At 50.5% G+C, this 26,049-nt stretch overlaps 1 protein-coding gene across 4 annotated transcripts in view; it reads left to right on the top strand.

Moving 5' to 3' along the window:
- Positions 1–22,357, top strand: part of LOC116943318 (tyrosine-protein phosphatase non-receptor type 14-like) — an 85,380-nt gene extending 63,023 nt beyond the window's left edge. For 3 of the 4 annotated variants that reach the window (XM_076067637.1, XM_032956093.2, XM_032956090.2), the window contains 7 exons: positions 2,255–4,044; positions 4,858–5,004; positions 6,738–6,956; positions 10,820–10,948; positions 11,596–11,830; positions 13,719–13,879; positions 16,502–22,357. In XM_076067637.1, coding sequence (XP_075923752.1) covers positions 2,255–4,044; positions 4,858–5,004; positions 6,738–6,956; positions 10,820–10,948; positions 11,596–11,830; positions 13,719–13,879; positions 16,502–16,630 — 2,810 coding nt within the window. In that variant the 3' untranslated portion in view covers positions 16,631–22,357. The remainder of the gene's footprint in view (positions 1–2,254; positions 4,045–4,857; positions 5,005–6,737; positions 6,957–10,819; positions 10,949–11,595; positions 11,831–13,718; positions 13,880–16,501) is intronic. The other variant, XM_032956092.2, reaches the window with a different exon arrangement.
- Positions 22,358–26,049: the final 3,692 nt, after the last annotated feature.

Raw genomic sequence — 26,049 nt, 5'->3', positions numbered from 1 at the left:
TTGTACACGTGTATATATTTCATATGTAGATTGTGCTATCGATGCCAAATCAGGAGATGAAAAAATCACCACTTGCAACTTTTATGTGAAGCATCGTTTTCTACCCTTTGTCAGAAGTGTCACTGAGAGGCGGCAGTTTGGAAATTCTTCTGATGTCCCGGTTATCCGGCGATGAAGGTGCTTGCATGTCCTGCTATCGAGGTGTTCTTAGCAGGGAAATCGGAAGAAAAAAAAATTGCCCTCGACGATATGAGCCAATTTAAGTCAAAACTCAAATTGAATTACTTTCTTCGAGCGATAATTGGTGATTAGGCTTGGAGCATGGAACTCACTAAGCTGGAGATGCCTGCTAAATCACTGGTGGATTATACCCAGATTTAAAGCCAAAATAATTTCAGGAACATCAGCTAGGTGTTCTGACATGATATTAGACAAATTATTTTGGTGGTACTGCGTTGGCAGTGATGCACGAACACAAATAACACAAAAGCTCAACATGGTTGTCAATGAAACTGCGTAAAAAACGAGAAAGTATGAAACACTTAAGATTTCAAAGTATGGGGGTGCCGTGTTGGTGAGATGTGAACAACCTCACCTGGTATACAGGCGGTCGTGGTTTCGATCCCGACCCTGACGCCTGTATATTTGGAGTTTGCGTGTCTCTCTCTCTCCCAGCGGCCGCATGGATTTTTCTCCGGGTCCTCCAGTTTTTCCCTCCACATTTAGAATGAATGCGCGTTTAGAGTATTTGGCTGGTATACATTTCCACTTGTATTTGAGCTATCATTTGTTGCCAGGTCGATTCTGAAAAAGAGCAATAGTAGCTCAGGTGGGCCTTACCCGGTAAAATAAAAAAAACATTTATTGAGTTTAGTTTTATGAAATTGGGCCTTCCTCACAGCACATAGAGAGGCCAGAGACGTCGTCATCAGCACACATTGCCCAAAACGTAACCTATGATATACTTTTCAGTTTTAAAGGCCACAGTGTTATTGACAAATGTGAACGGACATTTATTCTGAATGGGCAGTGCCTTAGCAATTGTGCCAGAGCAATTGAATCGTCACCCGCTGTTATTTGCTGAATGCGGCGTTTGCAGTTTGAATTCTGTGCAAAATGCCCTGGTTAGACATGAGGTCAGCGGTGAATGAGAAATTATTTGTGTTCAGCCATTGACCAAAGTGGTTGTGGCCGAGTGCTTCCAGTTTAATTATTGATTGGGAGTCCCAATTACGCTATCGGCCGTTCAAATCAATAAGATGAGTACCACTTTCTGAGAAGTAGCGGCAGTTTACGTACAATTTGTGTGAATGTAGAGCCTGTTCATGAATGCACTGCTGGAAGAGGTGTCGCCTTCGCCCTGCGGGTCGTGGGCATTATTTGACCATACGTCACCAGGGATCGACTGGTTCCTGTCATATGGCCGTGGAATTTTTACATCTGAATTAGGACCACCGATGGAGCTGAATACCACCCAGGACATTTTCTTCCGTGCGACACTTCTGGTTTTCACTGTAGGTGTGCGCTGTTGTGCTGTACAGCTCTCTGATCCGATTTTGGTTTGTAACGCACGCTGTTTAAACTATAAACTGAACTAGAAACAATTTTTTATTTGACCTGGCCACAAATTATAGCTCAACGAAGTGGCTTATCACGTGGAAATTTGTAGCAGCCAAATGCTCTGAACGCGCGTCAACTCTAAATGTGGAGGGAAAAACCGGAGGACCCAGAGAAAAATCCACACAACCACGGGGAGAACACGCGCGCTTCAAATATAGCGGCATCAGAGTTTGTATCGAACCCACGACCTCCTGTATATCAGGCGAGGTAGTTAACATCTCTCCACCTCGGCGCCCTCAGGGGACTATTGGTGGATTGTGCAGAAATGTACATAGTGCCAGTCACCTACCTGCATGACAATGAGGAGGTACCTATAAGAGGCAGTACAGCAAGTAGCTCAGACCAATTGTTTATATTCTCATGAGCAGGGGTTTTCCTCGGGCTCTGTGTCCTTCAAACTGCGATGCTTACATCGTGTTTGACATGGAAGTTCAACGTTTTGACCTTATGTCCGGACCGAGCCGAAGCTCCCGGCACGTCGAACGCAGTGTCGGGGCATCGTGCCCTGCAGTGCGCGGTTCGACTTGCTTTTTTTTCTGGTTGGAGGGCTAAACTTCCGACGTCATAAACAAAAAAACCGACGTTAACAACAGCAACCCGCAACGCATTTCCTCTGCCGGCTGCCCCTCAACAGACAACATCTTCTACCCCAACGAGGACGGCTACTACTACCGCTCGCAGACGAGCCTGGACCACGTGCACGTGAACGGAGGCGGCGGAGGCGGCGGCGGCGGCCGCCTGCCCAACGGCAGCGTGTACAGCGCGCCCAGCGTCAACTCGCTGAACCACTTCGCCCAGGCGTCGCCCATGTCCTCCGACCTCAGCATCCCGGGCAGCGAGGCCGCGGCCGGCGTCCTCGCGCGGCCGCCAGAGCCCCTGCAGCAGCGGCACAGCGCGCTCGTCATGCCCTCCTACCGGCCGACGCCGGACTACGACACGGTGATGCGGCAGGCCGGACGCTTCGGCATGCCGTGCCGGGCCGACGGCAACGTGGGGTACGCGGCCGGCGGCGGCGGCGGCGGCGGCGGCGGCGGTGGCGCCGTGCGATCCGGCGGTGGACCCTGGCTCGGGGAGGCTTACGCTTACGGCCGCGCCGCAACTCTCGCGTACAGCCAGCCGGAAATCCGGCAAGGCCAGTACGAGCAGCGGCCACCTTACTTCTACCTGCACCAGCAACATCAGCACCTGCATCAGCAGCAGCAGCAGCAGCAACAGCAGCAGCAGCAACAGCAGCAGCAGCAACAACAGCAGCAACAAATGCTGTGCATCAAGAGCAGCCACCCGCAGCTCCCGTACGGACATCAGCAGCTGCCGCCCTTCGGCCCGGGTGCGCCGTCGCAGCTGTGTGCCACGCAGTCGGTGATCGGCAACGCGGAGATCTTCCATGCGGTGAGCACGCCGGAGCTCGCCGTCGACCCGTCGCAGTACCCGCCGCAGGTGGCGGCCATGCTGCGCAACCACTTCTCCCGCCCGCCTCCGCCCTACCCGACCCCTCGTCCCGCCGCGAGCACGCCGGACCTCATCAGCCACCAGCGCTCGTTCGCGGGCGCCGCCAGCGCTAACGGCGGGTACCACCAGCACCAGCACCACCGCGAGCGAATGTTCGCGGAGCCCATCGTGCACCCCGTCTACCGGCAAAACACCGTTCCCCAGCTCTCGACCGGCGGGACCGAGTCTCTGACGGCTGCCGGGCAGTCCCCCGTGGAGCTGTGCGATGCCGCCGGGGTCGGCTACGGCGGTGGCGGTGGAGGAGCGGGGCCGACTCGTGAAGGGGCGCTGGGCTCGTCGCGCAGGAGGGGCGCCGCGGGCGTGCGCAAGCGCTACAGCCTCGAGGTGAACAGCAGCGTGGTGCGGGACATGGAAGCACTGTCGCTGCGCGACCGCGCCGTGTCCAGCCTGGCCATAGGAACAAGCAGCCCCTACCAGCACCAGCAACAGCAGCAACAGCAGCAGCTGCCGGCGCATTACTACAACGGGCAGGCGCTGCTCGTCGGAAACGGAGAGCACACGGACGGGCTCCAGCCACCCCCTAGGCCACCGTTCGAGCTGCCAGCGCAGTCCTACCAGCACAACCTCGCGTACAGCCCGCAGCTGCAGGCCATGCTGGCGCGGCTGCCGAACAAGCCCCCGCCGGAATACCCGCGCCGCGAGGCCACGCTGCCTCCTCCGCCCCCGCCGCTGCCGATGATGTCGGGAGGGCGGTCGCCGGGCCACCACCCCTACTCGAACGGTGTTTCGGACGGGAGCGGCGTGGGTGGGGACGGCAGGCTCTTTGCCGGCTCGGCGATGGTGCCGTCCGTGTCGGAGCCCGACCTGAGCACGGCCGTGAAGACGCGGACGAGGGCGAACCCGGCGCGCGAGAGGCCCGTGTCGGAGCTGTTCGCCGTGCAGGACAGCATCGTGGAGAGGGAGTTTGTGCTGCGCGTGAGTGGCACCCACCGCACTGATACGTCGACGTGGAATTGAGTGGCATCCACCGCACTGATTCGTTTTCGCTAATTAAAGTGGCACCCCCGCCGCACTAATTCGCAAAACTGAGATTTCCCTGCGACACCTGCGAAACTAAATCTCATTTTACATCCTTTTTTTCAATCCACCACTGGATTAAGGCCTCATGTCATGTCAGTCCATGGGGGTTTTTTGACCATACCTCACCATGCTGGCCTGTGTTAGGTCGTGGCCAAACTTGTGTGTGGCTGGATTTTTAGTTCAGTGCGATAACTATTAAACTATGAAACTATTTTTTTTATTTTACCAGGTAGTGCTCACTGAGCTATATAGCTCTTTTTCAGAAGCGACCTGGCCACTAATGATAGCTCAACGAAGTGGCTGATGTGGAAATTCATACCAGGCAAATACTCCAAATGCATGTTTTTAAATGTGGAGGAAACAAACGGAGGACCCAGAGAAAAAAATCCACACCACCACGGAGATAACATGTAATCTCCATATGTATACAGGGTTCAGGGTCGGGATAAAACCTACGACCTGTGTACCGGGTGAGGTAGTTAACATCTTGCCACAGTGACGCAACGTTCGTGACAGTAAGACGCCGCCAAACGGTCTGCCGAAGCCATTGAACAAAAACTACAAAAATGACGCCGCTGTTCTCATTTGCTGCTTTTTGTTTTGCGCAGTGACTCATTCGGTCGTGGCGCTTCTCGCCATTAAAACTGTGTCAGCTTTTGCTGGCCGCTGTTAATAGGTTTTAGTTTTTTTTTTGGTTCTTCATTGCAGAACATGGAAAAGAGAGGCTCTGGGCCAGCTGAGATTTCCAAACTGGGTCCTATCAAGCTGGCCGCTCTCAACGGCCTATCCATCTCACAGCTGCCCGTGCCCGAGGAGAGCAGGGAGGAGACCGCCAGGGGACAGCTGGACGAGAGGGTACAATCCCCCTCATGGGTTGTGTCCAAGTGGACGTGTACACGGCCCTTCTGTCCCGTGTGTGTGTGTCTGTCTCTTTGTTAGCTGGGCCTCTCTATTGGTCTGTCAAACTCCGTGTGTCACGAACTGCTTTTTTGCATTTAGTCATTTCCCCTCTTCCGCCCCCCCTCCCCCCGTGCTTCCGATTAACACAGCTGGCTACGTCCGTTGCAAAAGAAAGGTCAATGTACATACATACATAATGCATGTTGGTCTGTCTTTCTCTAGATTTCTGCCTGTTGTCAGATTCTGTGCCTTTCTGTTGATCTCTCCCATTGGCTCCCTGCCTGACTCTCAGTTTCTCAGTCTTCCTGTCTGTCACTTGGACTGTCTGCCTTGTGGTTCTTTTCTATCTTTGTCTGTTGTTATCAGTATTTTTGCCCGTCAGATTCTGCCACTCTATCTGTTTGTGAATATTTTTTATTGCATTGTATGTCCATGTCCTGACTTACTCTTGTCAGTCTCTAGAATTATTATATGTAACCATGATTGTAACTAAGAGTCGTACAGTATAACATCTGTACCATCACAGGACGCCCATGAAACAGAGCCGAACATCCCATTGGGCCCTTCCTTCTGAAATAAATACAATCTATTTATTATGTCTGCTGGTCTCCCACTATCTGTCTTTACGCATGTTTTGCTGTCTATTTAAGCATATGCCTGTCAACCTAATAATTTGTCTATTTTCATAAATTTCTCTTGCTGTTATATGTTTAATATCGGTCTGTATTTTGTATTGTTATTTTATTAATCTGTCAATCTTTGTATCTGTCTATATTACCATCCAGCATTGCAGTTTCCTTTTGCATATTCTGTACATATATGCCAAAATGGATTGGTTAACATTCAGTCCGGGTCATTAAAAAGTCTAAACGTCGCTTTTGCAATTATGATTGTCACTGGGTCTGTCCGCTGTTGCCACCACGGTAGAGTCACCAGGTGTGCTACGATATTTTTCGGAATTACAGGAAAGCAGAGAACTTCACTGGTTCGCGAGCTGTGCCAGACCAACTCTCCTCCTCCATGCCATTCAGTGGCCGATCCAACCCCCACCTCCCACCCTCCACGTGCTGCCATCCCCTCTCCATTGGCCGCGGCGCAGTAGCACGGCAGCAGGCAGCCAGCCATCGGGCCCCCACCCCCGACCCCTCTCAACTTGCTCGGCCACGCATGCTCAGTTGGGATCGTTTGGTTTGGCGTGTCACGAAGTTCAGGCAAGCTCGAAACTAGTGTGCGTGCTGTGGAATGAAAAGGGTACGTTTCTCTCCCGCCCACCGCCGCCACAGCCCCCCCGAACCCCCCCCCCCCCCCCCCCGTGTAGCCTTAACAGACTGTTGGGGCAAGTGCTGTTAGCGAGTAGCACCTATGAAGGCCGGCGCGGCACACGAGGGGGTGGGTAGGCAGCACCGTGCCCGACCGCCTTTGTCTCCCCCGTGGCGATTTTTTGCACATCGCACCAGGTTACTCATTTGAGGCTGAGTCGACCTTGCGGAGGAAGCACCGTGACCGGTTCAGACAGTCGTCACCGATGGTGTTGTCCGTGAGCGGGAGTCGAACTCGGGTCGCCGGGTTCGTAGCGCAGTGCGCTAACCGCTACACTTCCGCTCGCCCCCCTTCTCCTTCCGCCACCGCCGCCTTGCCCTTGCCCTTGCCAATGCCCTCTCCCCGGTATCCGGTACGGGGGACGACAGTGCGCGCGCTTGGAGAAGCGGGTGGCGCGCGGCCTCGTGTCGGCCGAGTACGAGTGCATTCCGCGCACGCGCCCGGACCCCGTCTACAGCACGGCGGAGCTGCCCGACAACCAGGAGAGGAACCGCTTCGGCGATGTGCTGCCCTACGAGCAGACGCGCGTCGAGCTGCTGCCCAGCAAGGACAACCCGACGGGATACATCAATGCCTCGCACGTGCGGGTGAGGGCCCCGGGGAGGTTGTGGTCGCGCACTCGAAGGAGGAGCGGTTAACCGCCCAGCACGATGTAAGCCGCGCTGGCGAGATGTTGACTACTTCGCCTGGTATGCAGGAGATGATGCGTTCGATCCCTGTTGCAAATTTGGAGTTTGCATGTTCTCCCTGTGGTCGTGTGGCTTTTTCTCCGGGTCCTCCATTTTTTCCCTCCACATTTACAATCAACATGCGTTAAGAGTATATGGCTGCTTTACATTTCCACCTTATAAGCCACTTCGTTGAGCTATCATTTGTGGCCAGGTTGCTTCTGAAAAAAAGAGCTACATAGCTCTGTGGGCCTTACCTGCTAAAATAACAAAAATATTTATACGAGTTTGCAACGTCGCAACCGCCGCCGCCACGGCTGCCGTTAAAATGACACCGCCGCCACCACGTTCAGTCGTCACCACCGCTATCAGGAAAATGGCCACTGACTTGTACCATACAGCTTTGTTGGCAAGCTACTGCTGGATGACAGTCTCCTCGCACTATGCAGGCCGTAAGAGTTGTTTGACCATAATTGACTACGCAGTGCGGACTGCTGAAGGCAGGGAGCATCAATGTTGCAGCATAGTACAGTACAATAATGGATTTGCTGCACTTGCCCTCTCCTGACATTGTTTCCACACAGCAACCTAGAACACCTGTTACATGCATGACTGGCCACCTATCTAAGCACTATCCAGGCTCAACTGTGCTTGGCCCTCCGTGATGAGAATTGGGGACATTCATGGTGATTTGGTCATACAGGGACTCCTCTACTTAGGAACATTCGACTAACGAACTTGCAGAGACACGAACAAACCTGTCCATATGTCCAGTTTCCAGAACATGAAGAACCAGTGGCATCTACAGGCGATTATACAACTTTTTAAGTCATTGCCCATGTTTAGTGTCCCTGCCATACAACACATTTGGAATCTACAGGAGTAAAGTTGGACTTACGAACAAATTGACTTACGAAGAGACCTCTGGAACCTAACTCGTTCGTAAGTAGAGGAGTCCCTGTATGTGTAAACGAGTGTTATGTATTGCAGAAGCATTTGTAATAATATGCATGTTTTACATGTATAACTTGTGTACGAACCTTTCGCTTGGGGTCGCTAATTCCCAGTGAGTTAACGGAAAGACTTAAAAGCGGTTTATTTTGTGATCTTCAAAACATTTGTAGTCGCTGTAGTTTAAATATATGTATGCTGAACTTTCGCACCATACGTAGTCAACCGTGCTAATCGGCGGTGCAGGGTGGGAGGACAAACTAACAGTGTGATACCAAACTATAAGCCAGGCTCTATCCTGCCTCTCTATTCTTCGTGAATGCCATTACCAGAAACATTACCCTGTTATATAAACAGTGCGATTGTTTCTGTTTTCAGAGCAGTATTGGTTTGTGGAAAATAAAAAAAAAATTCACTAAATGGCCAGCGGATGGAGTAGTTTTGCCTGGCCGAAGTAACATGGATCTCCCGTGGACAAAAGAGTATTGATCATTCCATTTACCACTATCTGGGGCAGCGGTCAGATGAAGTGTACATTTTCTAATACCTCTGTAATTGCAACAAGGAGAGATAATTGTCGGTACTTTTTTTTTCGCGTGTGTTTTTATTGGCGGGCGATTTGTACATTTCACACGAGTGCAAATGGCGTAGCGCTTGACAAACAAAAATTAGCCAACGGCTCGGCCGCCTGCGGAAGCGGGACCACCTTGTCATGAAAAGAAAGAGGGTCGCGTCACACCCTACTTCACATTACGATTGTGTAACGATCATTATCTATCACTTTTCTTTTTTACGGCCGTGCGTAAAGTTCATAAGTGCCGCCCGCCGCCGCACAAGACCTCGCCATTAACATTCACAATGTGCCTTTGATGGACCGTCCTCCCAATGCCCGTGATGTATAGATATATATTTTTACTTAATTATTCCCATAGAGTGCACACATAATCGAGCAAAAGACAGCGTGTAGATTGTTAGGGCACGGTGCTATTAGTGAGAATTTATTAAAGGCTGGCTCGGCACACAATGGGGGACGGGTATTGCAGCTATCGCGTCAATATTCGCCGATTGCTCCAAATAGTAATTTGAAGATAAGTTGCCCTTGGGGTGGCCCAGGACATGATTAGTTACAATAAATGCTGGATATGAGTACACCATTATACAAGCACGGCTCTAATGTGAGAAAACACATCCTTGCATTGGTGGGCGGGAAATCATGGGTGATTTCTGGTACAAGCACACGACTTTAGATGTTAAGCACAGCTCCCCCGTACTTACTCATCATGAGCAGGAATTGAACCTGGGTTGACGGGATCATAATGCAATGGGCCCATTGCGATGCTACTATGCGCACACGCGTGCACACGCGTACGGACGCGCAAGTGCGTGTTTGCGCGCGCGAAAAAAACCACGCGCACACTTCATATGCAGCACTCACGACTACACGGCACGGCGCTCAACAACAACAACAACAACAACAAAAAACCCATCACGTTAAAGCCAATCAATCGGCCACGCCGATCCGCGATTAAACAATTAAATGTTTGATTAACGCTCGTTACGGAATAAGTGGCTCCAAATGAACGGTTCCACGCTTGCGGTTTCGGGCGTGGGGGGGAAAAAAAAGCCCGCCGTGGCGCTCCTCCCCTTGTCCCGCATCAAAGCGCCCGGCCGTCTCGGGTGGCGGGGAAGTGTGTCCCGGCAGTTGCCGGTAATTGGCGCCCGCGGGCGAGAGAGAGAGAGAGAGGGCACAGGTGTCCCGTCCAGCCAGCCCTGTGGTCTGTGGAGTAAACAGGCGCGTGCCGTTACGCATTGCACGGCAGCTGATTTGTCGCACAGCTGCGATGCATTATTGCCGCCCCGTGAAAACGACGCATTGCTGCAATTGCCCGCCGCTTGCACACAAAGCGGGCACACATTAGTCGGGGTTTTTGTTTTCTTTTCTTTAGCCGCCCGCTGGCATGTAAAGAACACATGGCGGCGTGTCCCCCGAACACGTGAAAGTTAGGTTTGGAAGTTTGGAAATAGAATGCTTGTAGAGTTTGTTTATGTATATGTGTGTGTGTGTGTATAATGTGTAAGTATTTGCTGAAAGGACATGTGGCGCATTAGACATCTCAGCTGTCAGTTCCTCTTTCAAGAATGTATTTATTACCAAGTGTACGAAATATGTACACGTTTTGAAGTATGTACGTTATTCGGGTAAATTGTTATTGTTTCCGGAATAATAAATGTGTTACGTTACAGAGAATTTTACAAAAAACGTGAATAAAAACATATAAAATTCGGAGTAAACATTTGTAAATTAAATAAAAAAAACAACACATTGTATTCTTATGAAATAGAGCATCTGTATATCTAAGTGCTTATGTGAAAAACACTTTTTTATCATTAACAAGTGCAAGCAAGATGGCAGTGCAGTAAGAAGGTCCTTTACATATTTACATAAACAGCTTTTTTTGGCTATCTACTGCTGGATGAGGACCTCCACACATCGTGTGGGTCGTGGGGGTTATTTGACCATACTTCACCATGCTGGTCAGCGTGGGTTGGTCAAAGAATGGAACATAGATGTGGAAGTATAGAAGTATAGTACGGCAATCGATGTTGCTCCTCTATTGAGATATGTACAGATGTTTGTATTATCCCCATCCTATGGGTAGGCTTTCTCGGTATAGTCTGGTTTCCTATTCCGAAATAAACGCTCATTAAAGAATTGGCCAAAGGTTCCAAGCAGGACCCCCCTGAAACATTATTGAGGCTTTCCTGGATAAAGTGCGAGGCCCTGACACATGATTGTGATTGTGCGTGCATGTGTGCGTGTGTGCGTGCAGGTGAGGGTAGGTGGTGAGCAGTGGCATTATATCGCCACGCAGGGCCCTCTGCCCAACACCTGCCAGGATTTTTGGCAGATGATTTGGGAGCAGGGTGTGAGCGTCATAGCCATGGTCACACCTGAGCAGGTAAGACTTCGAGCAAAGCCACGGTGTGGGATACGTCGCACACGACTCGTCCGCTTAATGTTTTCCGCCAAAACCATCACGCAATCTCCGGTCACCCTCACAGCGGCAGCTTTTGGCTAACCCATCGAACAAACGTGGTCACTTGCATTGCGTGCTTTCAGATGCGCTCCTTCGGCCGTCTGCAACGCTCTTCTGATATTATGAAGCCACTCGAACTATGAACTTTTAAATGTAGATAAAAAAAACCTCATTTCTTTAGAACACCTTTGTGTGTTAAGTTTTTTTTTTTATCTTTCCTCCAGACATGTCATTAGTACGGTTGGCTACTTACGGTGCAAAAGCAGTTGAACTTACATACAATTTAAATTTCTTGTTGACTACGCTAGCCTAGAGGAAAAGAAACGCAAAATACCGATCTCACTTATCCTGCGGGTTGTAAATACGCGTACACCGACTATGTGTCCCAAGTTGTCTGACCATCTTTGTTCAAGCGTATCCGAACGGGTAGCGCTGTAGCCCGAGACCTTGACTCGCAATCGCAACCTGGGTTCGAATCCCCGAACCGGTGGTCGCCTCGGCCCATCGGCGCTCACCTCTGGAAAACTCTTTCACGGCCGATCGCCACCGCCCCTCCCCCCTCTCAACAGGAGAGCGGACGGCAGAAGTGCCACCGCTACTGGCCCAAGCTCGGCTCCAAGCGCAACTCGGCGAACTACGGCGACTACCGCGTCACCACCAAGTTCCGCACGGACTCGGGCAGCTACGCGACGACGGGTCTCAAGGTGAAGCACCTGCCCTCTGGGCAGGAGCGCACCGCGTGGCACCTGCACTACCCGGACTGGCCCGACCACGGCTGCCCCGAGGACGTCCAGCGCTTCCTGGGTGGGTGACCGCGCGAGGCCCGCTGTGCGTCGTGCCATGTGTCCGCGCGTAATGCGGTATCCACGGTGGCAAGATGTTAACCATCACGCCTGGTGTACAGGAGTTTCATGGGTTCAATCCCGACCCTGATGCCTGTTTGTATATTTGGAGTTTACGTGTCTCTCTTTCTCCCCGCGGTCGCGTGGATTTTTCTCCGGGCCCTCGGGTTTTCCCCCTCCACATTTAGAATTAACGTCACGCGTTTGGAGTATTTGGCTGCGATATATTTCCACGTGATAAGCCACTTGTCTCTGAGCTATCATTTGTGGCCAGGTCTCTTCTGAAAAGAGCTATAAAACTCACTGAGCTTTACCTGGTAAAATAAAAAAACGATAGTTTAGTTTAAGTTTGATGTGTCTGCCATTTAAGCCGTCCGATGTGATTTTCGGGTCGTCACCGAGCAACTCCGTGGTCCAACCCGAAAACCGCGACGGAGAACTTGGGATGTTGGATGGAATTGTTTGAGGCAGTGGATGGATGGATACGGGGGTCAGCTGGTTGCATCTGCACGTTGTTGCAGGGGTTTGTGAGAAACCTGGTCTGGGTCAGTCGCTTCTATCGCAATGCAGAGATGGGCAAAATACATTAAAGTTCAACACTTCTGGAAGAAATGTAATTTTACACCTCCAATTAGCAAGGTTGGCTACGTATGGTGCAAAATAAGTTCAGCATACATAGCTGCAAATGACCAATTACTTTGAGTTATGTAATAGAGATACCAATTACAGATTATATGAATGTAATACAATTGCTAATTAAAATCACATATAATGTAGATACTGCCCTATAGACTTTGCATATGGATGATCGTGTGTATTGGTTTGTACGTATATACGTATCTCTTTATGGGGTAAATCTTCTAAACTCCAGTCCTTTATGACACTGCATTATGTGAGTGAACTGAAGATTTTTACATTTCACCTTCCACCAACCACCGGTCACTTTGACCTCAAGTTCGATCAATAAACTTTTTTTAACCGTGCCAAGACTGCTTGTCAGAAACCAGCTGGCGGAAGGAATGGAAGGCAAAATCGGCACCATTCCCCAGCTCTTTATCGTAAATCCCACAGTCTGTCCACCTGGCTCCAATCCGCCCCGCCAGTGTTAGTAATTGCAAAGCCCGCGGGCCCACTGGCAGCCCCTAGTGGCCTTTAGTGCGGGCCCTGACGTGCGGCCCCCAGACATAACTTGTAAAAACACCCCCATTGTGCTGTCAAACCCAATGGTTTCAAATGTGTCTCAGCCCTCTATCGATGTCTTATCGGCGAAAGGTGCCCCCCCCCCCTTCCTCTGAAAATTAGTGAAGAACACTGAACCACGCCGTAAATGGGCCTCGCTTAGAGCTTCCGGACAGGGCAAGGTCTCTGTGCAGCCAACCTCCACCGTTGGGGTCTTCATTACAACCCAAGCTGGCAGCTGTGGCAACCGTACAAGCAATGTCGCAGAATTGTTGACGACTTTCCACTGGTTAAGTTCGGCAGAGCTCTACGAGAATAACACATGGCCACCGAGGACGCTGTCGCGCGGCTCGGCGATTACGCGCACGTCGAATGAACGAGTAGGTGTTTTTTTGTTTTGTTAACTTGGGTCCAAAGACATAGACTGTAAATTGGTTATCATCGTCATTGCCTTAGGTCTCCCATTCCGTTCATTCAGAATGGGCCCTCAATCTGTTGGATAGTCACTATTTGCGTGCTGGAGACTAACAGACTCGCAAACAACCTAATTATAATGCAGATGACGATTGCTAAGATGGAAACCACCCCGTAATTTAACACTGGCCCTGCCCATCTCTCATCCATCCCCCCCACTGCTCTCGTCGGTCCCTGTGTGCGCCCCTCCCCGACAGCATTTCTGGAGGAGGTGCAGTCTGTGCGCCGGCACACAAACTCCATGCTGCCGCCCCATACCGCGAGCCCGCCCGTGGTGGTGCACTGCAGCGCCGGCGTGGGCCGTTCCGGCGTGCTCATCCTCACCGAGATCACCATCGCCGGCCTGGAGCACAACGTGGTGAGCGTCTGCCACGTGCGGCCACGCGCAACAATTCCACAGGCCCCCTCAGCCCAGCCACTCTCTTGTCTCTCGCGGCTCGGAGGGGGTTGCCCCGAACCCCGTTTGCGCGCGACCTTCACAACGGCGCGGCAAAAACGATCGCTCCTCGCGCACGTCGTCCAGTGACATGGACAATGGATCGATGACGCGTCGTCGATGCAGCCTCGCTGGCTGGCTGGGGTGCACAGCAGTGTAGGGTTACAGCCGTCGTCGCGCCGATGCAATAAAAATGCAACGCGATTTTGAGGTGCGCGTAATGAACAAGGCGCCAATGTTATTACCCTTGACGCCATCCGTAATTTATTGAGAAATATGTTGCGAGCGTAACGTTTGTAAACCCAACCTATTCAATTATTTAAGGTGTGCATGTGTTTTCAACATTTGGCCGTAAATATTGGCCTGTTGCCTCAAAGCTTCACGCAAACAGCTGGCATTTGTGCGTTCTATTAATAGACTAAGCTACGTAAACTAAATCATTACATCGTTAGCTCTTCGTTAGTGTCTGATTTACCTGCTGTTGCTGCTGCTTTATTTACCAAGGCCTTTTTTTCATCACTGATCCCAGCTGACGTTGCCTCTCTTGCAAGACAACGCACACGGTCATTACTTACAAAAAAATATTCTCAGTCGAGGTGTGAGAAAAAAGCACAGTAATTCACGGAATAAGTGAAGGCCGTGCGGTGCCGCCTGTATTTTCGGCACACACCTTACGGCATTGTTGAAAAGAAAATGACGGACGCGCCCCATCCAAAATGTGTCTCTCTACATTCACGGCCCAAGGTATCATGGACTGTATTCAAATTCACCCCTGCCACGAACGTCGTGAGCCTCCTCTACAGAATGGCAGCCCCAGCGACCGCGCGCGGGGCCGATGGGCTCTGTGCCGCCGGTTTCAAACGGTGCCCTGAGTGGCCATGGTCGAAGGAAGACGCAAGGCAAGGCTGCCGGGGTGGGCCGCTCAGCGGGGAGAATGCCGAGCTGTAGCCGGTACCGCTGAGGACATGGGTTCGATTCTAGGTTAAACCGGGTCCTCCAGTTTAGTGAGTTGATGGTCTCAGTCCAGTCGCCAAGAACTACGCAAAAGAAAAACATCTGAGCCCCATCTCCAATGATGGCACACAAAAAAAATCACCATTAGCTTTGCTTTACTTTTGCTTTAAATATCTACATTTCAGCTGTTTGAGAATAAAAATGTTCAGTTTATCTGTCACATGAATACAAAATTTTCGTAGGGGGCCATGTAGGAAACCGCACGGCCCTGGTGTCTGGATGTGAAAAACAATCACTTTAATGGATTTCAGAAGCAACTCTGTATCACCTTTCGCAGACCGTTCTCTTAGCACAAGATCTGCCACATTGACTGCCGCACTTCAGATCAGAGGTAGAGCGCACGGCGCCACGTCCGTTTCGTGCCACGCAGTGCTTACAGGAAGCTGGCTATACGAAGCCAATATCAGTCGTTGCGTGTCGGTACACTTCAGACCTGTGATGACCGCGCACTGGACTGAGGCTGGTCACACACGGTTTCACAGGTGAATTGTCAGTTCGTTATTTTTGTATTTGCAGGAGCGGATTTAACCCCGCTGCATTGTTCTTGGGTCGATTCTTTGTTTCGGTAATGACCCAGAATAGCCACCGATTGTGTTTTTTTTTGCTGCATCTTTCTGTAAGTTTTCAGGTTTTTAGTGTGAATTTGGGCAGGTGTTGGTGGTGCGTGCCTGTAGCGGTGTCGTGAAGGGGAGGGTGGGATCGTTGTGTTGCAGAGAGACGGTGCTGACATACACCCGTAGGGGGGCTAGAACATCAAACTAAACACAGGTGCAAGAAAATCTGAATGATATATTTCCTGAGTAAGGCCCAACGATCCCTCGCTTTAGCCTCAACGTTGCTGGGACAAGGGCAGTTAATGGGCACTTTTTTTCTCCTTTTTTCTTTTAATTCTTAACAAGAGCCCGGTACGAAGCTCGTTCGATAGAAAAAAGGGGAAAGGGAGCACGAAAATTCCTCGGATGGAAGCCCGAAACGCCATGGTGCTCACGAGTTGTGGGAAAGGGGGGAGGGGGAGGAATGGGCTCCCGCTACCCCACTTAGCGTAGGGACTACGAGCGGGAGTGGAGCACCTTTGAAAGGCCTCACGGCACACGAGGCGATTCTTGAGGCCAGCACCATTTCCAATCACCTTTTGTCTCTTTATCAGTACTGCTAAGAACGTTGGCACCGGGTACTCATTTACTGCTGGGCAGGCCTAGGCGCGAGGCCCAGGACCGGTTCAGAAACTACGGTCCACGGGTCTTATCCATGGGCCGCACCTCCGACTAGCACGGTTGGCTACGTACGGTGCGAAAGAAGTTCAACATGCATGCGTTGCATACTTACGCATCTTTTGACGGAAATCGGCGTGCATTCACATTCACTCGCTAAACGTGAAAAAAAAAAAACCCTTCCGGTAGGATTTCTGAAGTGTGCGTTTGTCAACGTGCACCCGAGCAAACGCCGAAACGTGCGCACACGTGACGAGCCGCCGCCGCCACCGCCGTTACCGCCCGTGACGTCGATGCCTTCCTCCCCCTCCCCGTGCAGCAGCTGGACGTGCCACAGGCGCTGGGCGTCCTGCGGGGCCAGCGGATGCTCATGGTGCAGACGCTCGCGCAGTACCAGTTCGTCTACCAGGCGCTCATCCAGTTCCTCAACAACTCGAGGCTCATCTGACGACGGGCCACCGCCGGGGAGCGACCGGCACCAGGTCGCCAGGGGCCCCCCAAACCTCGTCGAGAGGCCGAAGTTGTCCTTCGCAGGGGTTCCTGGCCGCGGCCAAAATGTCTTCTCTGCGCCTTGGGTGCTCGCCGCTTCCTCGGGGTTCTGCCGCAGAGGAGCGGCGTCACTTGGGATGAACTTCCCCGGCGCTTCTCATTCGGAGGAGCGAATTGAAAAGGAAACTGAAACTTGTTCCCGTGCCGATCTGCCCTCTTGGTGCTTTACGCTCGACAATGTATGTTTGCCGCCCAGCATTGCAGTAAAGTTGTTTTGAGAACTTGAGCTTTTACAATCCTGAGAACGGGGTGCTTCCGTGAATGAAATTTTTTTGTATTCTGTATCTAAGCATCGCAATGAAACGCGAGGAAACCTATCCCGAGGATGATACTTCTCGCCAAATGAAGCTTTGGCTGCTGCAGCATCAGCCTCCGGAGCGGTTGTGGGGCGACATCTTTTGTAATCGGAAGTTTTTAGCTCTCTCGTTAAACCGGCTCTTTTATGCGTGGTCTTTTTTTTATATAAGCAAAAGAAAAAGTCTTCCCATGAACTGGCTTTTGTAGAGTCTCTTTTTCGATGAATTGTATTGATATTTCTTAGTCCCCCGTGAGTTCCGATTGGTTGTTTTTTTTTTAGGCCACTTACATCTACTTTAGCGAACGAGTGTCGAGTTCAGTGTTTGTTTCTGCCGACGCTTGGAAGCAGTTCCATGTCTTGGCTCAGTCCTGGCCCAGAGCTTCTAAATGATTGATGCTTCTTCAGTCATTCCCACGGCCCACACGCATAGGCCAGCAACTCTTTCTTCGACATTCAGCTGCTAATTAAAGATGGTTTAAACGTGTAGGTTCCTATTTGCTGCCGTGCTGCGTTTGTGTCTCCGATAATTTACGTGACCTGCCATAGCAGTCAAGGGCGGTTGGTCGGTCGATGCATTTGTTAGACACATATGAAATGCCCTGTATACATTTAGCAGTATTATTTACACGTCTTCTCGCCTGCCTGTGCATTTACCGTAAGGCAGCTAAATATTTACACTCGTGTAAGTTTTTTTTTTCTTTCGTATTGTTTTTCGTCGGGAGTCTGACGGAACCTTTTTGCCACAAAACTCGTACAAATCCGAGTCCGCCGCTAACAACGACCTTGATAAACATTGGCTTGAATTCGATTGCAATGTGAACTGCGTGTATTGAACTTCTAACATGAAGTTCCATGGGGCGGTTTCATTGGGGCACCATGGTGGCGAGATGTTAACCACCCCACCGAGTATACAGGAGGTCGTGGGTTCAATCCTGACCCTGATGCCTGTATATTTGGACTTTGCATGTTCTCCCCGTGGTCACGTGGATTTTTTTCTCTGGGTCCTCTTGTTTTTATTTTTCCCCCCTCCACATTGAGAATTAACGTGCGTCCAGAGTATTTGTCGACTACAAATTTCCACATATGCCACTTCGTTGAGCTATCACTTGTGGCCAGATCTCTTCTGAAAAATAGCTGGTACAGCTCTGTGGGCCTTACCTGGTAAATAAAATGTTTTTATATATATAGTTTAGTTGAATAGTTTTAAAATGCCCTGGCCAGTTGCTGTCATTGCTCCCCCGCGGATTGGGAATGGTGGCAACTTTTGACGGCGTAAAAGCCGCGGGACCCTCTCAGCTTTAAAGCAGGTGGTTCTTAACCTGGGGATGCACGCTGCACCCCTTGGGGGTGCGAGATGCCCTTTCTGAGGGTGCGAGGCATGGCAGATTTATTTAGAAGGCAAATAAATCGAAACGCAAATCAAGCACGGGCACGCAAGTGCAACTACTTTGTATCATCAAACCTTCTATGTATTTATTAACGCAACATTTGTTGTACGACTGAGAACTAACGGGGTGCAAAGCTGCAGTAAAGGTTAAGAATCGCTGCTTTAAAGGGATCGCAGGGCGTTGTTGCCGTCGTTTTGTACGGGAAGTCTTCCACTTGCGCTGCCCCCGTTTCCGTCGTTTCACCGTAACATCGCCGACGAATTGAGGGAACGCAATTCGATTCACGGCAGCGTTTGTTTTAAACGCTTGAAACGCGAAAAGGGGAGCGAGCAGTAGCATCCTGGGCGGTGTACGCGACGACGCGCTACGCCACGGCGCTCCCAACGAGGGCGCCCCCAAGCCTCAAGTGTTTACAACATCGCCATACTGTGACGTGCATGCGTTGGGCTTATTTCGCACCGTACGTACGTATGCCGTGTTGAACTTTCCGCACCGTGCGTAGCCAACTGTGCTCATCGGAGGTGCGGGGGAAGGGCAACAAACTTGGACACAAGAAGCAGTTCTAAAATAAATTAGTTTTTCAATCTGGATCTGAAAGTGCATAGCTCCAGTGGTTCTACTACTCTATCTCTCTAAATGCAATCTCCGCCGCCATCTCTAAAATTACGTATTTGAACTTTTTAGGGGGGTATCTTTTGCTATCTTTTTGATACTTAATATTTTTCTGAAAATTCTGAACCAAAACATTACCCCCCCCCCCCAAAGGAACGTATCGTAAATGTGTATACACATTAAGTCAATGGTAAGTTCAGTTTAGATTTGCGATGTGTACCAGGGACACATTCCCCAACGTAAATGGAGGACTTACTGTCTTAAGTAAGAAACACAGCTTACACGATTCATCAGTAGAGCTTAGTCTCCCTTTTGTCAATCATCGTCGGGAGAACAAATTTGTATTTTAAGTGTTTGTGTATATTGTACAGCATATATATTTTAAAATGTTCAAAACAATTACCAAAGCTTTGTGGGACCACAAATGTCCATGTACTCATACTATGTACCTCAGTGATGCATCCATCAATCCACTTAGCACTTATTCTCTGAGATTAATAAAGTGTGCTATAATTGCCAATGCTATTGCCATAGACAAAAAAATGTTAAACAAAAATGAATATATGTATTGTAATGATGAAAAAAGCTGGAGACAATTTTACAAATATTTATCATTGGGCATAGCAGGTCGGTTACCTGCAAAATGCAGTGCTGTTGGGAACCAAAAGAGGTTTTACCTTTTGAATTAATTTCAAGGTAATCATCTCTGAACTAGTATCCTGGCCATGTTTAAATCAAGTGCAGTAATGGTGGTATGTCTTTAGTGTTAGATATGACTTCACTAAGAAGTCATCTTTAAGGTTAACATTTTAAATTTTAGAACAAGGCCATTTTTTTTTAAACATTGACATCAGATAATCATACAGACCCACAGTTTTATATTGGGGTTTGAACTAAGCGATGAATTGACACGATTCAAGGACAATTCATCATTGAATGCAAGAACTGAATCCTAACGTGTGGTGAATGGTGGTAGCGCCTCTTATGGCTGCACGGGTGACTTGAACCCATTGCATACCACGTGTACAATTGTAAATATTTAACATTTTCTGAGCATTAAATGTGCCTATCACAAGATGGACAATGAATCGATGCATTATTGTCCGACCCTTGCTGGGTGCAATATAGCTTACAGCTATTAGAACGCTGCCTAAAAAAATAAAAAAATAAACTATAATTGCGCAATTAACAAGGCATGAATTGTTACTACCCATGACACCATGCATAAAGTTGTTGGGAAATATGTTACGAGTATTAATTTTGTAAACCCAGTCTATTCAATTATTTAATGCGCTTGGTGTTATCAACATTTCGCCTGTCGCCGCAGACAGCCGGCAGTTGTGAATTATATTAATAGAGCGACACAAGCAACATCATTACGTGATGACCTCTTGCTTCGTGTCCGATGTTACTTACTCCCTTCATCTACCAAGGACTTTATCGCTTTTGTTTTTGGTTTTTAGGGCAGCTTTCACGTCCTTTGCCCGTTGGACGACAAAACGAACGCGACATTCGCAACGCCAAAATGTTCAGACAAACAACCAACAATGAAGTCAAGGAAGGAGCTATTAATTGGTTGGCGCACCGGCTCGTAAAGGCACAGACAATCGATGACTAATGAGGGCTCGCTCAAGTACAATCCGCACCTCTGTCCAAACACTCAAAACGTGCGGCGCAACCCCCCCACTACCCCCCCCCCCCACCCATCTCCTTAAATAGCCGTCAGCTGAAGAGGCGGTGGGGAAATGACAGATTTTTTTTAAAAACAAGTCGGCAGGAATGAGCAGCGAGCGACGCCGGGGTTACTAGCAAAGAGCAGAGCGAGAGAGAGCGGCAGTTGCGTAAAATTTGACTCGCAGCAAAGAGAGGAACGCCCCGGCGAACGTGGGTTTCAAATCGGTCGTGCTGCGCAGACTTCCAATGAGTCTCCAGGGGCGCTGTCACGGCGCGATGTCCGACGTTTCGCTGCGCGTGCTGGGGAGATGTTTTTTTTTTTAAAGAACCGACGTTGTGCCGGGACGACACGCGGTAACATCCCCCCCCCCCCCCCCCCCACGGATAACCGGCATCCCCCAGAGAGCTGGGACACAATTGGATATCGCCATCACAGATGGTCCCGTCGGCTCCGGTCCGTAGATTTAATCTCGCGGTAACCAATCCACGTGCACGCGGTAACCAATCCACGTACACGCTGTGCCAATCCACGTGCACGCGGTAACCAATCCACGTGCACGCTGTGCCAATCCACGTGAACGCGGTAACCAATCCACGTGCACGCGGTAACCAATCCACGTGCACGCTGTGCCAGTCCACTTGGCACGCTCTGCCAATCCACGTGCACGCTGTGCCAATCCACATGATCGCGGTGTCAGGCAAGGGCTCACGCACGGGCGGCAAGCCGCGTGGTGTTTCCCTTCGGCGTCCGCCTAACTGCCCGGCCGTGTCGAGGAATGTTTCACGTTCTAGTGGTAGGGCGGGCGAGGGAGCTAGCAGCTGTTGGCGTTGCTTACCCGGAGCCAACAGAGCAGCATTGATAACTGCCTTGGACAAAAAAATGTTACATCTCCTCCATTAGCCACAGCCAATAACCACTCCCCCCCCCCCCCGTGTGGGCTCCTTTGTATTTTTAAGAAACAAAATGCCATTCATAAACGATTGTATTTAATTGTGCATAGTAATATTAAATCGCAGTAAAAAAAACACATGAACACCCTTTGGTATGATACAATGTTGTTGTTTTTTTAACGTTAAAAGAGATACGCTGTGCTTTGTTCGTTTGCAGTATAAAATAATCAAAAATCGAACAGCGTGTAGAGCGTTAGCCGTAATCGTTTATAATTTGTGCAAATCTCCTCTAAGCTATGCATGTTTCGCTTTCACCTATTTATTACGATATCGTCGTGGGCTTCTTGGTGGGTTCCAAACAAATATTGTTATTATTCTTTTGTTTCTTCCAACCTTTTATTTGTAACCAAAAAATAAATAAACTGTGAGGTCACTTGACAGTATTTTTTTTGTAATCGTTCAGTAGACCTACCCGCGCTTGTGCAATTTAGCTAAGCTTTAAAAAAACCCACACAAACCCCCTCCCTCCTTCTCCCCTCCCTTTGGAACCCCTCCCCCCCCCTCCGTGTTCCGTATTTCACTATGTTATTTCACTTTGTTTCGTGTGTACAGACTTTTTTATATATATGTCATTCGTATATGCAGAATAACCGCGGTGGAGTGGGGGGGGTGTACATAGTCCTTCATAAAAGACACAAGTAAATGAAATGTTTTGTGTATTGAATCTTTACAAAGTAATAAAATGTCCTTATTGAATGTATAACTATCACGTGTGTAAGGTGTGTGCTTGCGTCTTGCTTGGCCATGACACTTTTCTCTGCTGGCTGGCTGGCTGGAGGGAGGGACCGACAGTCGCGTCCAAAGGACGTGCAGACTGTCGGTAAGGATGATGTAAAGTTTACAGGCCTTTGTTAGATCACTGCCGAAGGTCTTACCTCGCGCCCGTGGGGTTATTTGACCAGCCTTCACCACGCTGATCGGTGCAGGTTTGAAGGGGTTCAGATAGCACGGCGCACAAACCACAGCGCCACCGGTCTTCCCAATCTGCGTACATACGTCTAGTGAGCGCATGTATGTATATAGGCAGATTGTAACGGTTAAGAAACTGTATATGGAAAAAAAGAAGTACATGGTTCAGAGACCACAGACATGTAGAGACATTTAATGCTGTGAAAAGTGGGCTTGAATATAACACGTCGCAATAAAACTAAAAACTAAACAACTTTTTTTTACTTAAACTTTATTTTACCGGGTAAGGCCCACTGAGCTTATAGCTATTTTTCAGAAGCCACCTGGCCACAAATCATAGCTCAACGAAGTGGCTTATCGTGTGGAAATTGATAGCAGTCAAATACTCTAAACGCATGTTTCTAAATATTGAGGGAAAACCCAGAAGACCCGGAGAAAAATCCACACGGTCACGGGGAGAGACATGCAAATCTCCAAATATACAGCAGGCGTCACGGTCGGGATCGAACCCACGAGCTCTTGTATACCAGGCGAGGTAGTTAACATCTCGCCACCACGAAGAGATGTTGATCGGTAGTCAAGACTAACAAAGGAGTGGCAGCCAAAGGAGGGAAAGGAACACGTCCTGTATACCAGGCAAGGAAGTTAACATCTCGCCACCACGAAGAGATGTTGATCGGTAGTCAAGACTAACAAAGGAGTGGCAGCCAAAGGAGGGAAAGGAACACGCCCGAGAGGACGTCGATCGTCGCCAGGCAGTGATAAAGTCAACTCGTGGCCATGCGCGAGTCGCATTGTTGTGTTGCCGAACTGTGGCGATGTCTTGGAGAGGCCTTCATCCGGCAGCGGACAGATCTCGGTAGATGACGAGCGTGCGTCAATCAATGTGCGTTAGAGACGAGAGGAAACTCATAGTATTGTTACTTTATACATCGGCGTTATTATCTCACGAGAGGAAACGTTCCGCACGGCTTCTAATTCATTAAATCATTTTCTCTCGATGTATGGAATGAATGGTCTCAGCCGGGAAATCGAAAACAAATAATCGTATCGTTCAATGTATTTGCGCTTAAATTCCAGCTCTGGCGATGTAGAGGATTGCGTTGACTGCCACGTGACAGTCTAATCGCAGAGTGCACGCGAATGTACGCCCAGTACTGTGTAAGAGAGGATTTGCCCCCCCCCCCCCTTGAAGGAGATTGTTTGGGGAGACGTTCAGTGAAAGTCAAACCTCTTGCACGGGTCAACGTTCCGACAACGATGAGGCGAGCGGGTCTGTGAGATTCGATCTCATGTCGCCGCCGATAGCACGGTTGGAATTCATTGTCGAAGAGAAACGAGAGAAAAAATAGCCAAATCAGTTTACCTGGAATTTAAAAGTAATACCGGATTATGTATTCAAGAACGCTGGGTCAGCTATTACAGCACCCCCAACTTGTTTCAGGTGTCAATTATCCAAATCTGTTCTCACGCACACAGCTACCCAATTGTGAGACGCGCCCCCAACTTTTGCTTTAAAATAGAGGTAATAATGTCTCCATAGCGGGTAATAGGTAATGGTGTCTCAATGGTAGGGAAAAATTGCAGATTGAAGATAAGATCGAGATCTCTGTGCGTCTATCACGCCACGCAGACGCCGGCTAATTGCTGAGCGCGTCACGTGGGTCGTGTTTAACAATCATCGGGCGCGGCCTCAAATGAGCGCCTGGTGCGGTGTGCAAACATCGCGACTGGGGAGACAAATGCGGCCGGGCGTGGTTGCTGGCCAATCACCCCCTCGTGTGCCGTGCCGGCCTTCATAGGTGCAGGTTAAAAGCACTTACTGCTTGGTATAATATTAGTCGTGAAAGCCAATAGGGCGATGGACTCAACAATATGTGTAATGTGGAGACGCGGAATAGACTGGTTCATATTTTGTCATACACATCCATGGGCGGGTATGGTGTAAAAAGTTCAGTCTCCAACGCTTATCCATTCAATCTCTCCAGCGCCCCTTAATTTACGCGCTATGAAGAAGGGCCATTTCCCGAAACGTCGCCTGTTATATTCGTTTCATATGAAGGCCCACGGTGTAATTGACGATTATGTTTGAGCTAGTTTTTGTTTGTTTGTTTGCTAATTGCGCTTGTGGCGCGCCACTGCCAAACGCATCCGCTGCAGCAGCATTTACCAACTACCGCAGTGTGCAGTTACGGGGGAGGTATGGTCCACAGACCGCTTGGCGGCGGTATAGTCGTGCGTGCGTGTGAATGAAACGGGGCCGTACTGCAACACCGGCGAGCGCGCGCGCGCGCGCACGAGAGAGAGAGAGAGATCGAGAGATAGAGATGTCAATTTACCCGGGCAGCCACCGGCCGGACACACCGTGGCGGCAGAGTCGCCCGGAGGGAGCTCTGTCGTGGGGGGGGGCGCGTGAGACGTAATCTTGCGAAAGCTACCGATGCAGATTTTTTTGCGGATTGTTACTCCCCGCCAGGTCTGTAGCCCTCGCTGCTCAAGCCAGCCTCGTCCCGTGTTCACGCGGCCACGTGGCTTAAAGTTGTTGTTGTTGTTTGTTTGTTCTCCAAGCGGCCAAGGGCAGAAAAGCGAAAAGATGTCACTTGGCGAGAGAACATTGACGTTGGGGGGAGCGGGGTGGGGGGCTTTAGTGGGCGGGGGGGGGGGCGTGGTTTTGGGACGCCTCGTGACGTTCTGAAGGTTATTGGCCCGAGGGCACTGCGGGGCTGTTGGAGATGGGGGATGGAGGGGTTTGTGGGGGGGGGGTGGAAGGGAGAGGGAGGGAGGGGATGGAGTGAAGGGGAGGGACTTGGAGAGGGCAGAGTGCCCACTGCGGGGCTGTTGGGGATGGGGGATGGAGGGGCTTGTGGAGGGAGGGGGGGTGGAAGGGAGAGGGAGGGAGGGGATGGAGTGAAGGGGAGGGACTTGGAGAGGGCAGAGTGCCCACTGCGGGGCTGTTGGGGATGGGGGATGGAGGGGCTTGTGGAGGGAGGGGGGGTGGAAGGGAGAGGGAGGGAGGGGATGGAGTGAAGGGGAGTGGACTTGGAGAGGGCAGAGTGCCCACTGCGGGGCTGTTGGGGATGGGGGATGGAGGGGCTTGTGGGGAGGGAGGGGGGGTGGAAGGGAGAGGGAGGGAGGGGATGGAGTGAAGGGGAGGGACTTGGAGAGGGCAGAGTGCCCACTGCGGGGCTGTTGGGGATGGGGGATGGAGGGGCTTGTGGGGAGGGAGGGGGGGTGGAAGGGAGAGGGAGGGAGGGGATGGAGTGAAGGGGAGGGACTTGGAGAGGGCAGAGTGCCCACTGCGGGGCTGTTGGGGATGGGGGATGGAGGGGCTTGTGGAGGGGGGGGGGGGGGGTGGAAGGGAGAGGGAGGGAGGGGATGGAGTGAAGGGGAGGGACTTGGAGAGGGCAGAGTGCCCACTGCGGGGCTGTTGGGGATGGGGGATGGAGGGGCTTGTGGAGGGGGGGGGGGGGTGGAAGGGAGAGGGAG

This window comes from Petromyzon marinus, chromosome 17 (genome assembly GCF_048934315.1).
Source record: "Petromyzon marinus isolate PM22_M1 ecotype Great Lakes invasive population chromosome 17, UKy_Petmar_22M1.pri1.0, whole genome shotgun sequence".
In the NCBI taxonomy this organism is placed as follows: domain Eukaryota; kingdom Metazoa; phylum Chordata; class Hyperoartia; order Petromyzontiformes; family Petromyzontidae; genus Petromyzon; species Petromyzon marinus.
This window is presented reverse-complemented; position numbering and strand designations above follow the sequence as displayed.